Consider the following 13,231-nt stretch of genomic DNA (forward strand, 5'->3'; position numbering starts at 1 on the left):
TCCACTGGAGAACTTGTTGGTTTACACAGCTCAAAGCTACTGGTGTTTTCTGTTTGGGTTTTTGTTGTTGTTGTTGTTTGGGGGGGGGGGGGGGTGGGGGGGGGGTGTTTGGGTTTTTTTAACCAAGCAGCTTCTTCCAAAAGATGGTATCCTGGAAATGCTAGCTGAAAAAAAAAGAGTATCCTGGTTAAAATATTATTTGCACAGAACAGAGTTCATAGCTAAAATAAACAAAAAACCCTGGAACCTTGTCTATGAAGAAATTAAACTAATACTATGCATGCATTTATTAGTTAGGCCTTCTATTGAAGTTATAATTGTACCTTGTTAGTGATCTTATTTCTACCAAGTCCACAGTGTCCTTCTGGTGTCTTTTAATTGCTCCTCCCTTGCCCTAGGAAGTTCTTGTATTATTGTGTATCATTATTTTGCTCCTGTGAGTCCTTGGAAGAAAAGTCTTTGAGTATTTGGAGGTTGTCTTCCCTCTTGCTGGGAGGGAGAAAGATAATGTGTTTTTCTCATGTGTAAGAACTCAGTGAGCTTCACACAATTATGCTGCACATCAGTTTGCAAAGATCCCAACAACACCACCATTGCAAACTGGAACTACAAATAACTTAGAACTCCCTATTAGCTCTGCTAACAGCAGTGATGACAATCTCTGCTGATGACTCCTAGAGATACCCTTGCAATCTCTGATATTGGAATCAGCTAGTGAAATAAAGTTACAGAAAATCCTTGGTTAACATATTCTCAACTACATTCCCAAACCTTAATTACCATGGAAATTTAGTGCCGTAAGGCACTAATGGTAGCTGAAATATTTTCTCTTGACAAAAATGGGAGTGAGTCCAGAAAAATACAGGATTGTGTATAATGAGGTCTTTGATCTTTCATTTACATCTGTGTTAAGTAGAAATAACCTCAGTGAAGCGAGTTGAGTTACAGAGTTAAATTCGTTTATAGGACAGGTTTGAGACATTGTCTAGTTCAGGTTATTTCCAGATCTTTTTTTCCATTAACTTCATGTGTTTACATTAACACTTCTTTTTCTCTTTTCTAGTAAGAGAAACTTAGTAATGCAAAATAGTATTTGTATATAAAATTAGTAGACATATTCCAATCTCTGGGACAATCCTTGGGACAGATCCACTGAAGCTCAGAATTTTGCAGTCTGAGATTAAAAATGCCTCTAATTTAGCCCAAGCCCCCCAAAATCCTCGAGTGCCCCACTTCTAGAATACGGAGCATAGTCTTCACTGTGCAGCAACTCCTGCACACCTCTGAGCTGGAAAATCAGCTGAGGAACAGAAAACCTGCTCTACAGGTTTTACATGAATTAAATCTCTTTAATTAGTTGTAGGGGTTCTCGTTTCATTTTAACGCTAAGTTTTAACAGGCTTTAATGGAATAAAATTAATTTCCAGGAACACTACCAGCCAAAACCAGCCGAGGCCACCCCGCGGCGCGCAGCCGCCGCCGCCGCCCGCCCCCCTCAGCACCGCCCCGCGCGAGCCCCGCCCGGCCGCCGCTCAGCTGCCCCCAGCGCGCATGCGCGGCGCCTGCGCTGCCGGCGCGCGGGGCAGAGGTCAGGGGTGAGGGGTCAGCTCGTGCCCGGCGGCAGCAGCATGGCCAGCGGCGGCGGCCCGGTGGGCTCTGCGGCGGAGGATGGGGGGCCGCCGGCCCCGGAGCGCGTTCTCTTCCCGCCGACCTTCAGCGTGTCTGAGATCAAGAACAAGCAGCGGCGGCACTTCATGTTCCTCCGCTGGAAGCAGCAGCAGAGAAAGGTGGGGGCGGGCTCGGTGTGGCGGCCGTCAGTGGAGGGCGGGGGAGGCCCCGGCCGGGCGGCGGGTCTGGCTAACGGATCGCTCTCCCTCTCCCACTAGGAGAAGCTGGCCGCCAAGAAGAAGCGGAGAAAGGAGCGAGAAGCCCTCGGAGACAAAGTAAGGGCTCTGGCCGCAGCATGCCGTGGCGAGGCCGTCCCCGCTGCAGGGAGGGGGAGCTCCGCCGCGAACGGGGAAGGGTTCGCCTTGGTGATAGTTCCTCAGCCCAGCCTTGTGCGGGGGCTCTTCCGTGTCGCGAGTGAAACGGTTTCTCCGCAGACTTCAGTGAAGTGGAGCAGGATAGCCTGCAGAGCCACTATGTCGTATAGCGGAGGTATCAAAGAGTTCATCTTGGAAGCCTTGTTGGTACTGTGTTAAATGATGCTGTAGCCGGGCAGGGTGAGTTTTAAGCTAATAATGGTGTAAAGCACGCCCTTCCTGAAGTTTTCTCTGACCAATGTAATTGCTATGGCATTGTGTTGATGTCATTACTTCTGTATAAATTAAATTAATTAGATCTGACCAAACCCTGCCCAGACCAGTTGTCTGCTTTTTTCCAAGCCTAGCCATGAACAAGGGTTTTGCTTCTTTTCCTGAACTACTTCAGAAGCGTTTTGACAGTTGAAGACAGTCAGCTCTGAGTTCCTGTATTATCATAATCTCACAAGAGTAGTGTAAATAAACAGAGTAAACGTTATAGATTACTGGTTGTTAAATAGTAGATACCAAGGCTAAAATGTGTTGCTGTTGAAAGTACAGCTTTATATTTTTTTTCCCATGGAAGAGAAGTGGATAGAAAGTTCCCCTCTTTTTTTATTGTTTTATGTTTCTTAATTAGACTGAAATTAAGCAGTGTCACTGTTCTAGCAATGCTTTTCCTCCATGTGATGCTCTCTGGTGTCCCAATAACCTGTGCATATTTTTATTCAAGGCAATGTTGTAACTTCTTTTTTAAAAGCTGGCGTAAAATAAATAATACTTCTAATTCCATGTAAAATATATATAATATCATGGCAGTATGAATGTGTTTTTTGCAATACACTTAAAAATTACATGAAATTGTTAATAAACTTGTTTATTTTAGGCACCTCCAAAAGCCGTGCCAAAGACTATTGAAAATCAAAGAGAGTATGATGAAACAACTGTAGATCCCAATGATGAAGAGGTAACTGCTTAATCTCTGCATATGCTATTACGATAACTAGTGTTCACCTCCCTCCTGTTAAGGTGTTGATGGATTACTTTTTACATGTGATGGGTTCACTAAGAGGTGATGTCATTATTTCATTATCTACATTAGATAATTGCCTTTTGCATTACTGTTATTGGTAGTAAAACCTGCCAGTGTTCACCACACTAGGTTCTTAAAAATGTAAAAACCAGATGCCTTGTGATGGTTAATTATACGATAGAACTTGCGATTTGAAATTTTTCCTTCTAAATTCAATTTCATCAGAATTGAGATCAGTTTGAACAATTGTACTTCAATTTTTTCATATATGGTGGATTTACAAGACTTCTGTTCTTCCAGGTTGCTTTTGATGAAGCAACTGATGAATTTGCACCGTACTTCAACAGACAGACAGTTCCCAAGATTCTTATTACAACATCAGACAGACCTCGTGGGGTATGTATGTTTTACTTGGAGAGTTGTGAGCAATTGGTTATAAGATACCAAGGTTTTCATGATTGGTAAATTAAATCTGAAAATAATAGCTTTCACCTGTATTTTTTGCTGCTCTTTTAGTGACTATCAATAACCTTGTATATGTGTGTAACCTATTAGTTTCTCTAGCACCGTTTCCTTCATAACAAAAAATCAACCTAATGCATATATTCTTGTATGTAAATGATCTGCATTACCTGATTGGGGAGATTACTGACATTTGTGAAAACCATAAAAGAAGTGGTTTTAAAAATAGGAAAAACTACACCTCAAACAGTTTATCTGGAAACTCAGACATTAGTACCTGAAGTCATATTGTATTTTGAAATGTTATGAACTTTTTGTAAGCCAATGTTTTTAATGAGTTTGGAGGTTATGCTTTTGGAATTTTCCTGCTTTTCTATGATTGAGGGAGGAAAAAAAAAATCCTTTAAAAAAAAAAAAGTCCGTGGTGTGCTGCATTCTTTACTGCAAATAATTTTTTTTCCACTGACTAAATTTAATAGCTTGTCTTCAGATTTTTATAGAGATACTGGAAGTAATATATCATCAGGGAGGGCAGCTGGAACGAGCAACCTTCCATTCTCCTAATATTTGAATTCGGCACTGTATTTACCACATTGCAACTTAACTCACCTGTGTTGCAGAGAACAGTGAGATTCTGTGAACAACTGTCTACTGTTATACCTAACTCGCATGTCTACTATCGAAGAGGACTGGCTTTGAAAAGAATTATTCCACAGTGTATTGCAAGGGACTTCACGGATTTAATCGTCATTAATGAAGATCGCAAAATACCAAGTATCCTTTCCTGTGTTTATTAAAATAGATAAACTAGTTCTGGACCTGTTAGGGAAAGAAGATACTTCTGTAGCGTGCATCAAAGATCTACTTTATTCTGGATTTTTTCTCTTCACTGTGCAGCTTACAGTGTAACTACAGTTAGGAATCACTGTGCCAACTTGACTATCTGATGGCTAATGGAACTTTGGAATTATTAAAGTGTTTTGGCTTTTTTTTTACTTTGTAATGCATGGATAAACATTGTTATTATTTCAGTAAGTTTATGTTTGATTAATTAACAAGTTTTTCTGACCAAGAAGTTCCATCTAGTTTTGCTGACTAGACAAAACATTAGTAAGTAAGAAAGCGATAGAAGGTGGCTCTGGTTAGGTACTGAAACAAAATTTAATGGGCTTATTTCAGAACATTAGTTAACTAGTTTATGAATGTATGTTCAAAAATATAATGAAACCTTGTAAATCAGGCATAGGTTATGGGTATAATACTCTAATGTAATACCACATTTCACAGAAAATGTTCCTCAGTAAATTACATGCTGAATTTTACCAACCTTTTTTTTTTTAACTGTGAACAGATGGCCTTCTGCTAAGTCATCTGCCTGATGGTCCAACTGCTCATTTTAGAATGAGTAGTGTCCGTTTGCGTAAAGAAATAAAGGTGAGACTCCAACAAAATAAAATAAAAAAAAAGGTAGAGTACTCTAATGATAAATACGTTCAGTCTACTTGAACTGTCAGAACTGGTTGTGCTTCTGTATGATTCAGCTGATCTTGTAAAGGTGGGGGTTTTTTTTATAAGCTAGCAGGAGGCCAAGGACTAGTATATTCTATTTCCATTGCAGCATATTTCCATTTTCATTGTTTTTTGCTGAATTTCTTCAAGTATTTTTATACTTGTGCCATTAAATAGCAGCTGATAACCTACATCAACAGGGAATACCCAATGTATAGTATACACACCATAGCGTATATAAAAATCAGCAGTATAAAATATTTCAATAGATGTAGTTCCTAGTCTTTAATAAAACATAGTTTTTCTTATTCTTACAGACCTGTCACCTCTTCTGTAGTAAGTATTACTTAGCCCTAAATAATTTGCAGTAAAATACTCTTTTGAAATAAGTTTTTAAATTTCATCTGTTCTTATTAAAGAAGAATCCAATGTACTCTTTAGTCCCATATGCTCTTAGTTGATATTAGTACACAGAGAAGACTCCTATGGTTCATAGACTGCATTATTTGCTATAACAGGTGCTGTCAGGAGTGGAAATAGGTGCAGGAGAGAGGAAATGTAAAATTATTTTTCATTCAATGTACACTGTTGACCCAAATATCCTTATGTTACCAGCTGCTCCTTTACTTGTATATATGAATGTAGGTTGTGTTTGAAAACATGGTTAGGGTATGTTACCAGCCCTGTTACAAGAAGTTGGCCCTGGTTGTCCTCCCCATATTTTATTTCAGACTCTTCTTTGGTAATATATTAAAATCCTTTTGCATTTGATCTATTCTCTGCATTCTTACCTATTACTTTCATTTCAGCGAAAAGGCAAAGAGCCCACAGAACATGTACCTGAAATAATCCTGAATAATTTTACAACACGACTGGGCCATTCTGTTGGTCGCATGTTTGCTTCTCTCTTCCCACATGATCCTCAGTTCATTGGAAGACAAGTAGCTACATTTCACAACCAACGAGACTACATCTTTTTCAGATTCCACAGGTGACGTTTTCCACAAAACCCACAAGTGAGAGGGAATGTTCTTGTAACTTATTTTGTAATTTTTATTTTTCTCTTCCCCAAGATATATCTTCAAGAGTGAAAAGAAAGTAGGAATTCAAGAACTTGGGCCACGTTTTACATTAAAGCTGAGGTCTCTTCAAAAAGGAACCTTTGATTCCAAATTTGGAGAATATGAATGGATTCATAAGGTATGTCTAAGTAATAATGACAGTCCTGCTCGGGAAGGGAGTCTAAATCTGACATGAAATGTAACCACAAATCTTAGCCTAAAAAGAGCAGTATAAATGCAGTTCTCAATACGGAAGTGTTTAACTGAAATATTTAGAGGTGTATTTTGAGAAATACACAAAGTAGAAGCATTCTGCTATATTGCAAGTCAAAAATAAAAATAGCAAGGATGATGAGTATCAATATACCATGACTACTTATTTGCAGAATGTATTTTCTTTAAAATAAACAGATATAAGCAAATGTGAAAAATGCTCCCCTGGTATAAGCTATTACTGGGAGCCTAATAAACTTGACTAGAGCTATTTTTGTGCACGGTGAATGCAAGAATCAACGTACAAATTATTAAGCTATTTACATAAATGTCAGTTCTTAATAGCAAATGGAAAGTAACACTGACCTCTGCACATCAAGTGAAATGGAAGTATTACTCTAGGCAATGATAAATTACTTTTCCAGTCATTTTTACCATAGAATTGCAGTGGAGTGGCAAGACTTAGAAGTGAGTATCCAAACTATACCAGAAGGAAAATTCCAATACTCCTGGTGTAGTCCATGAAATGGGTAATCTTGTTTGTTTTACACTTTGTCTACTGTCAGTAGACAGAGAGCTGCTACATGTTCTTTAGTTCTAAATCAGTAATCTCTAATTCTTCTCCCTTGTTAGTCCTGAAAACCTCACTCTAAAGACTCAACTACGCTGTCACTGTGACATATTTCACTGCCTACCCCACTGTAAACCAGAGTGGTTGCCCTTGATTGTATCCTGTTGCATGAACTTGCTGGTTAATAACTTTTCTTTTAAATTTCAGCGCCGAGAAATGGACACAAGTAGAAGAAAATTTCACTTATAAGGGCCAGCTGTCTGCCAGTTGCTGGTGACCAGAAATACAACTGCTTTGAACTATGGATTATCTCAGACTCCTAACTAATGATGATACTGAATAGTATCTGTCTGCAGAAAGACAAACTGCAAACATTAAAACTTTCTACGGAAGCAGATCAAGTAGGACGCATCTTTCTTTCCGATGTAGCTAAATCCAACATGACAAGGATGGTGACTCCAGTTTAGCAGGAAATGGCAATGTCAGAGCAGTCTATAATTTAGCTATCACTGAAGATTTGTCATGACTGCTGCCATGCTGTAGAGATAAATTACACTTTGCAACATCAAAGACAGTAAATATTTTGGTTAAAGATACTCTCAAAATAAAGTATTTCTAGTCATACAGCTTTTTTTTTTCCTGTTAAGTGGCTAAACCCAGATGTCTTCCATTAATCAGGTAAGATAAATATTTTAAACCTCTTTCTAACTTACAGTATGGTGATAGTTTTCCAAAAATGGTCTATCTGGAGAACACTGAGAAGGCTGTATGCAACCCAGGAAGTCTGGTATTTTAAAATTTCATTAACTTCTTGCATAAAATAGCCATGTTGCTGAAGTTACAAAAATATGTTTGACTCCAACAGCTATGTCTTCTGTAAATGTCATATTTAGAAGAGGTATATACCCAAAGCAGTTGATATACTTGTATATAAAAAGAATTAAACATCAATGGGAAAGAATTTGTAAGGCCAGGTTACAGAAGTACATCAAGCTATCTCATCTAAAAATTCTGCTCAGCTGAACATGTGAGGTCTCTTCAGCCTCATAGCTGTACTGGAGTTGGTATTACCTGCAGAATAAACTACTGTTCTGCCTTAAGACTGCATTCACTGGCAGCTAAAAAGCTAAGTTTTCTTTGAATTACTTTATTTTCACATGCAGCTATAAGAAGTGCTTTTTCATATTTACCTAAAGAGTAAGATGGCTCATAAAGTAAGTAATCTACTAGAGTAGAATTACTCTTTCAGATAAAGAATAATTAAGTTACTCTTTGCCTTGATTTGATGTCTGTGATAATAGGACAGCTGTATAGTTGAATTAGAAGCTAACAGACAAAAATATTTTTTCTGTTCTATTTCTATTGTGCTTCTAAGTATAGTACTGATGAAGCTTCATTGTTTTGTAAGACTATCAACCCCAGGCAAACTTGCATGGACTATTTAAAGACAGACTCTTGTATATCCTCTCCAGCTGCTGCAGAGTGATGCAGTAACTGGTGAGGTGTCAATATATCCAGAAGTTAATCGACTTATTACAGTAATTTCAAGGCCAGACTAAGTCAAGACACTTTTATTTTTTGCTTGGCATATAAAACTGATTCCCTTATGAAACAGAAGTATTATAACTAGCATACAGTTCATTTGGAGAGGTAGATGGTAAGAGGTTTGACGACAGTAGCAATTTTACAATTAGATTTGGCACATTAAAGCTAAGCTTTTGTACAGACTTCAAACCAGGCCACTCCTTGAGGCACTCTGCCCATACACACATCAGCAGCTAGGAAAAGATGCTAACAGATCTGAAAAACAAAAGCAAAATGCAGTTAGAAACTTAATGCTAAATGAAGCAACTCTATGTCTACGAACATGTACCTTCATAGTATGCCATGGACAGCTGTTTAGAAAAAAAAAAAAAATCCTCTTTTTGCACAGCTGTTTTATAAAACTATTAGTTTACAAAATAAACTTTTAAAAGCATGAAGCTAGCCCCAAGGTTACACGAAGATAATCAAAACAGTTACAAAGGAACTGAAGCTTAATGTCTCCTGGAAGCCAAACTGCTAAGTGGAAGGACAGAAAAAGTTGTTCCCAGTCACTTGGTGCCTACAGAAATACCAGCTATCTACTTTGCCTTTGAAAAAAGCAAGGGAGTCTGTGTAACTAAATACACTTCCTCTGCACGGAGGTGGTGCTGACTGTGCAAACATGGAACTCTACTGGCTCATCGTGAAAACACCAGGATTACAACTAATCTCCTATTTTGAGGAAGCGCTTGTAAGAGATACAGTGAAGAAGTTTTCCATATAGGTAGTGTCACTAAAATTGCTGTTCTAATGAATTTTGCCTGTAACATCAGCAGAAACAAGTGCTCCATTCCAAAGTGAGAAAGGGGGAAGGTAAGGGCTGTAACTGAGAAAGAAACTATTTAAGCCTTCTATGCCCTGTGTGAGACAGAGGAGACTTTACTTCCTGACATACACACCCAGGAATTACTAGACTTTGGCAAACCTCAGTGGGGAACTGTATGTGTCACTGATTAAAGTACAGTTTGTCTTTTTATAGGTTATCAATCTATAATTCTTACAGATGAACCGATTTCTTCCTTGAATTACTGCTTAAAGCTGAAGCTACAGTAGCGTGAACACAAGTCAGTGTCCAGGAATAGTATCTTTTAAAGAAGAATCCTTGATAAAATTCAAATAGAAATAACTTTAAAAGCTACAGTAACTCTAAAGCACGTTTCAGTTACACTGCTGCAATACAATGCTCAAAACAATAGGGGAAGTGTTTTTGTTTGTTAAGTAGTCAAGCATCAATGCCCATACTGTCACTACTCTGGTCTTTACTAGCATGAACCACCTTGTTTACACACAAACTTTTAAAAGCTTTCTACAGTCTGCCTGAGGGGAGAAAGAACAATTTTAATGACTCAGTGGTCACCTTTCTATAAAACTTCTTAAATAACACAACTTAGATCTAGCAAACTACAATTCTTTGGGTGTTGGAAGTCAGCTACAAAATCAGAATTCTTCAAGGTTAAGAATTGTTATGAGATTTCTAAGGATTGTGAACTATGGTTAACTGCATATCAGGTACTTCAAAATAACATTTATGCTCTCACCCCCAACAGATCCAAGTCAAGGAGTGGTGGGAAAGAAGGACAAGATAGAATTATCGTGCATTTACTGTGGGCAAAATATCAAATTACTGTGACTCTCGGAGTCTTGGTGAGACAACTGTGAATCTAAAACTCCCCTTTCTAAATAGTTTAGTCTAAAATCTCATCACCAGAATTTTCAAGAAATGCCAGATTAGTAGTCTTCACAGTGACAGCAGTAGTGCTGATCAACCTATAGAAGTTTTGGTATGAAAATCCAAATGAGTATGCAGCTGTTTCTAGTTATTTAAACTGCTACCTATGTAGTAGCTTAACTGAGCGGAGTATGGGCCTTGATACAATTCCTAGAGCACATACTTTTTTACTTTTCCCTTATAGGGCATGCCCTATAGGGGACAGCGCTCTTCTCAGAGACCACCACTAATCTATCTTTGGAAGTACTCTTAAAAGTTCAATAACTATAGTCTGCTTCATCTGCCACAATCAGGATTGACCATGTATGCTGTCAGGAGAGTAATCCTATGTGAGAAAAGGGAAATAGTACCCTTAGACAGAAGGAAGATACAGCAGAAGCACTGTACAGCCAGGTTAGTCCAAATAGCAGCTCTGTAGTAGCTGGCCCCACTACCACTTTGCTGCAGCAACAGAAACTGGTGGAAGCTCCGCAGCAGCTAAATGCTACTCGTAATACTTAGCATCTCCAGTACAGAGCTATGACCAGAATAGGGGAAGAGGAGTCCAAAATGGGGATCTAGACCAACACCAGCTGCCTCTTCTGAATATTTTTAATACAGGCAGTCTCATTTAAAGCCAGCTGTTTTTAATGACAGAATAGTTTATGAATCTTAATTCAAGAACTTACCACTGAAAGATACCGAAGTAGTTCACGTAATTACAAAAATGAACAAACTTTCTGGGGTCTGAATGGATTTGTACTTGATGATACTCCTGTCAGTAGGGGATCATGTTGTGCATTCTGCAGGCAGAATTGCTTCAAGTCTGCTGCAGCCTGAGAAACCTAGTCATAATAGAAGTTGGCGTTAGAATTCACTGAACACTCTTTACTGAGGATGTAACTACATCAAAAAACACTGCTAAATGATTCTGCAATAGTGCTTACGTAGATTTTATACAGCAGTTTCATCATAATCGTTTGGCTTCTTAAAGACAAGAAGTTGTGCAATATTAGAATAATTAATTTGGAAAAATTTTCATGTGTAAACATCTAAGCCTGAAGGGTGAAAGATCAGCAACATCTTGGAGATGGCTTTGTTAAATATATCAAAATCCTTGTTCCAGCATAAATTGTTTAAAAACACAGTCTATAGTTTAAGACACACTATGCAACTGAACTGGTATTTTATCCTCCCTCGCAAAGCCATCTTTCTGATGAGACAGTGTATGGGCTTTTTGGTGGGCTGTACCCACCTAAAAGCAGAACAGTGAAAAAGTTCTTTGGCTTTTCTTTGCTGTAACTCTGAACTCATAAAAAAGAACGATCAAAGTTGCAGAAAGTTGCATCTTCACTAGTATCTTGTATTTGCAGTTTGCCCAGAGTATCTCTAATCTGACAGGGCCCAGTCTCACCCCGAAAGTGCACAAGTTAAATGCATTTGGTGTATCTTGCGGCGAAGTCTCCATTTTAGAGTGTCAGGGCCGGGCCAGCCAGGCAGCCTGTGGTAAACCCCGACTCAAGCTGCCTTCTCAGAAGACAACGCTCCTCAGAATAAGGAAATGAAAGGGGAGAGCGGGGCGCGTCCACCCCCCCCCCCCGGGGGGGCTCCGGCCGGAGCGCGGACCCCGGGGGTCCCCCGGAGGCTGCAGGAAGCCGGAGGGCGCGGCGGGCCGGGCCCCGGCGAGGCGGCGGCGGCAGCGGGAGGGGACGCAGCTGCGCAGCCGCCCCGGGGCTCGGCTCGGCTGGGGAGGCCCGACGGAGCCCCGGGGGTAAAGCCTGGGAGCGGGGCGCCGCCGCCAAGGAGGGTCGGCAGGGCGGGTCAGGTCGGAGCTTGGCTGCCCCGGCCCGGCCCCTGCCCCGCCGGGCGGCCCGGCCGCCTCAGAGGAGCGCCGTGGGGCGCGGCCCCCGGGGCGGTGTAATGGCGGCGCGTCCGCCCCGTCCCGTCGCGGCTCCGCTTCTCACCTTCACGCGAGTCACGCTGGCCTCCAGGCGCAGCTGCTGCACCACCTTCTTCATGGCCGCCACGTTGGAGGAGCCCGACATGGTGGGAGCGGCGGCGGGCACGGCAGGCGGCGGCACACCCAGCACAACTTCCCGGCGCGTCCCAAACTCTCCGGCCCGCCGGCGCCTGCGCAACCGCCGCCGCCGGGGTCGCCGCGGCCGCGGGGGGCGCTGCGGGGCCGCTGGCGGGCGGCGGCAGCAGCCCCGGGGTAAGGCAGGACGGGCGGCCCCGAGCCGGGCGGCGGTCCGGGTGTCTCCGTAGTGCTTGTAGTTCGTGGTGGTTCTCCTGCGGGGTCTGCATGCCTGGGGAGGGGGAGCCGCCTGGAAACACATAAATAAGATTCCCACCTCCCCATTTATCTATAAAGTGGATTACAAGAAAAGATACCATTAAGACCAAGGTGGCAAGCCTTGGTGATAATATCCAGTGAATTACTAGTTGGAAGCTTGTTTTGAGATATAATGAATGAAGTTACTAACTTTGCTCTCGCCGGCATGTTTGGGTCTTGGCTCCAGCCTAGAGGAGGTGGGTGTTTACTGCAGAAAGTGTCCGGGAGTGACTGTGAAGCCTGGAATAATGGCACGGGGTGACATGTTGTAATGGGGAATGCAACATCTTGCATATATACAGGGGCTAATGGGAAGAACTTGTGCTGTAACCTGCTGTGTCTTTGGTTGAGAGTAACTGGAGAAGTGACGGGATGTTACAGTCAGGTCCTTTATGAGAGCTTGTGGTGGGGTAATTGTGAAGAGGCAAGTAAAGACCCTTTTAAGTAGGTGCTTCCCACTGACACAAGGAAGTCTTAATTCCACCACATGGAGCTAGGGCGAGACCTCGAAGGTCACTTGGAAGGTCTGGCCATTTGTGCTCAAGAACAGGTGAATCAGAAGTAGGGATAGGGGAAAGAGCTGCTAAGGTGATCAGCAGAACAGCGAGAGTGCTCAGCAGGCTGAAAATCACGAGATTTGTAACCTCAGGTGCTGTAAGAGCCCTCAAAGTGAGAGCACTGAGGAAAGTCATAACAAGGTTAGGGCAGAACCATGTTTTATAGTTTATGAAAGGATT

General features: G+C 41.3%; 2 protein-coding genes across 2 annotated transcripts; one reads left to right on the forward strand and one right to left on the reverse strand.

The window, feature by feature from the left end:
- The first annotated feature begins 1,577 nt into the window (after positions 1-1,577).
- On the forward strand, positions 1,578-7,494 carry RPF1 (ribosome production factor 1 homolog). Its single transcript, XM_074876395.1, has 9 exons — positions 1,578-1,787; positions 1,887-1,943; positions 2,908-2,988; positions 3,355-3,450; positions 4,137-4,290; positions 4,868-4,950; positions 5,835-6,016; positions 6,099-6,225; positions 7,078-7,494. Exons 1-9 carry the CDS (start codon positions 1,629-1,631, stop codon positions 7,117-7,119), a joined length of 981 nt encoding a protein of 326 aa, XP_074732496.1. The 5' UTR covers positions 1,578-1,628; the 3' UTR covers positions 7,120-7,494.
- A 932-nt stretch (positions 7,495-8,426) lies between these two features.
- GNG5 (G protein subunit gamma 5) lies at positions 8,427-12,297 on the reverse strand. The gene is made up of 3 exons (XM_074876396.1): positions 12,127-12,297; positions 10,852-11,007; positions 8,427-8,670 (listed from the first exon to the last, which is right to left on the reverse strand). Exons 1-2 carry the CDS (start codon positions 12,205-12,207, stop codon positions 10,882-10,884), a joined length of 207 nt encoding a protein of 68 aa, XP_074732497.1. The 5' UTR covers positions 12,208-12,297; the 3' UTR covers positions 8,427-8,670; positions 10,852-10,881.
- Between the last annotated feature and the right edge of the window lie 934 nt (positions 12,298-13,231).

This window comes from Strix uralensis, chromosome 8 (assembly GCF_047716275.1).
Source record: "Strix uralensis isolate ZFMK-TIS-50842 chromosome 8, bStrUra1, whole genome shotgun sequence".
NCBI lineage: Eukaryota > Metazoa > Chordata > Aves > Strigiformes > Strigidae > Strix > Strix uralensis.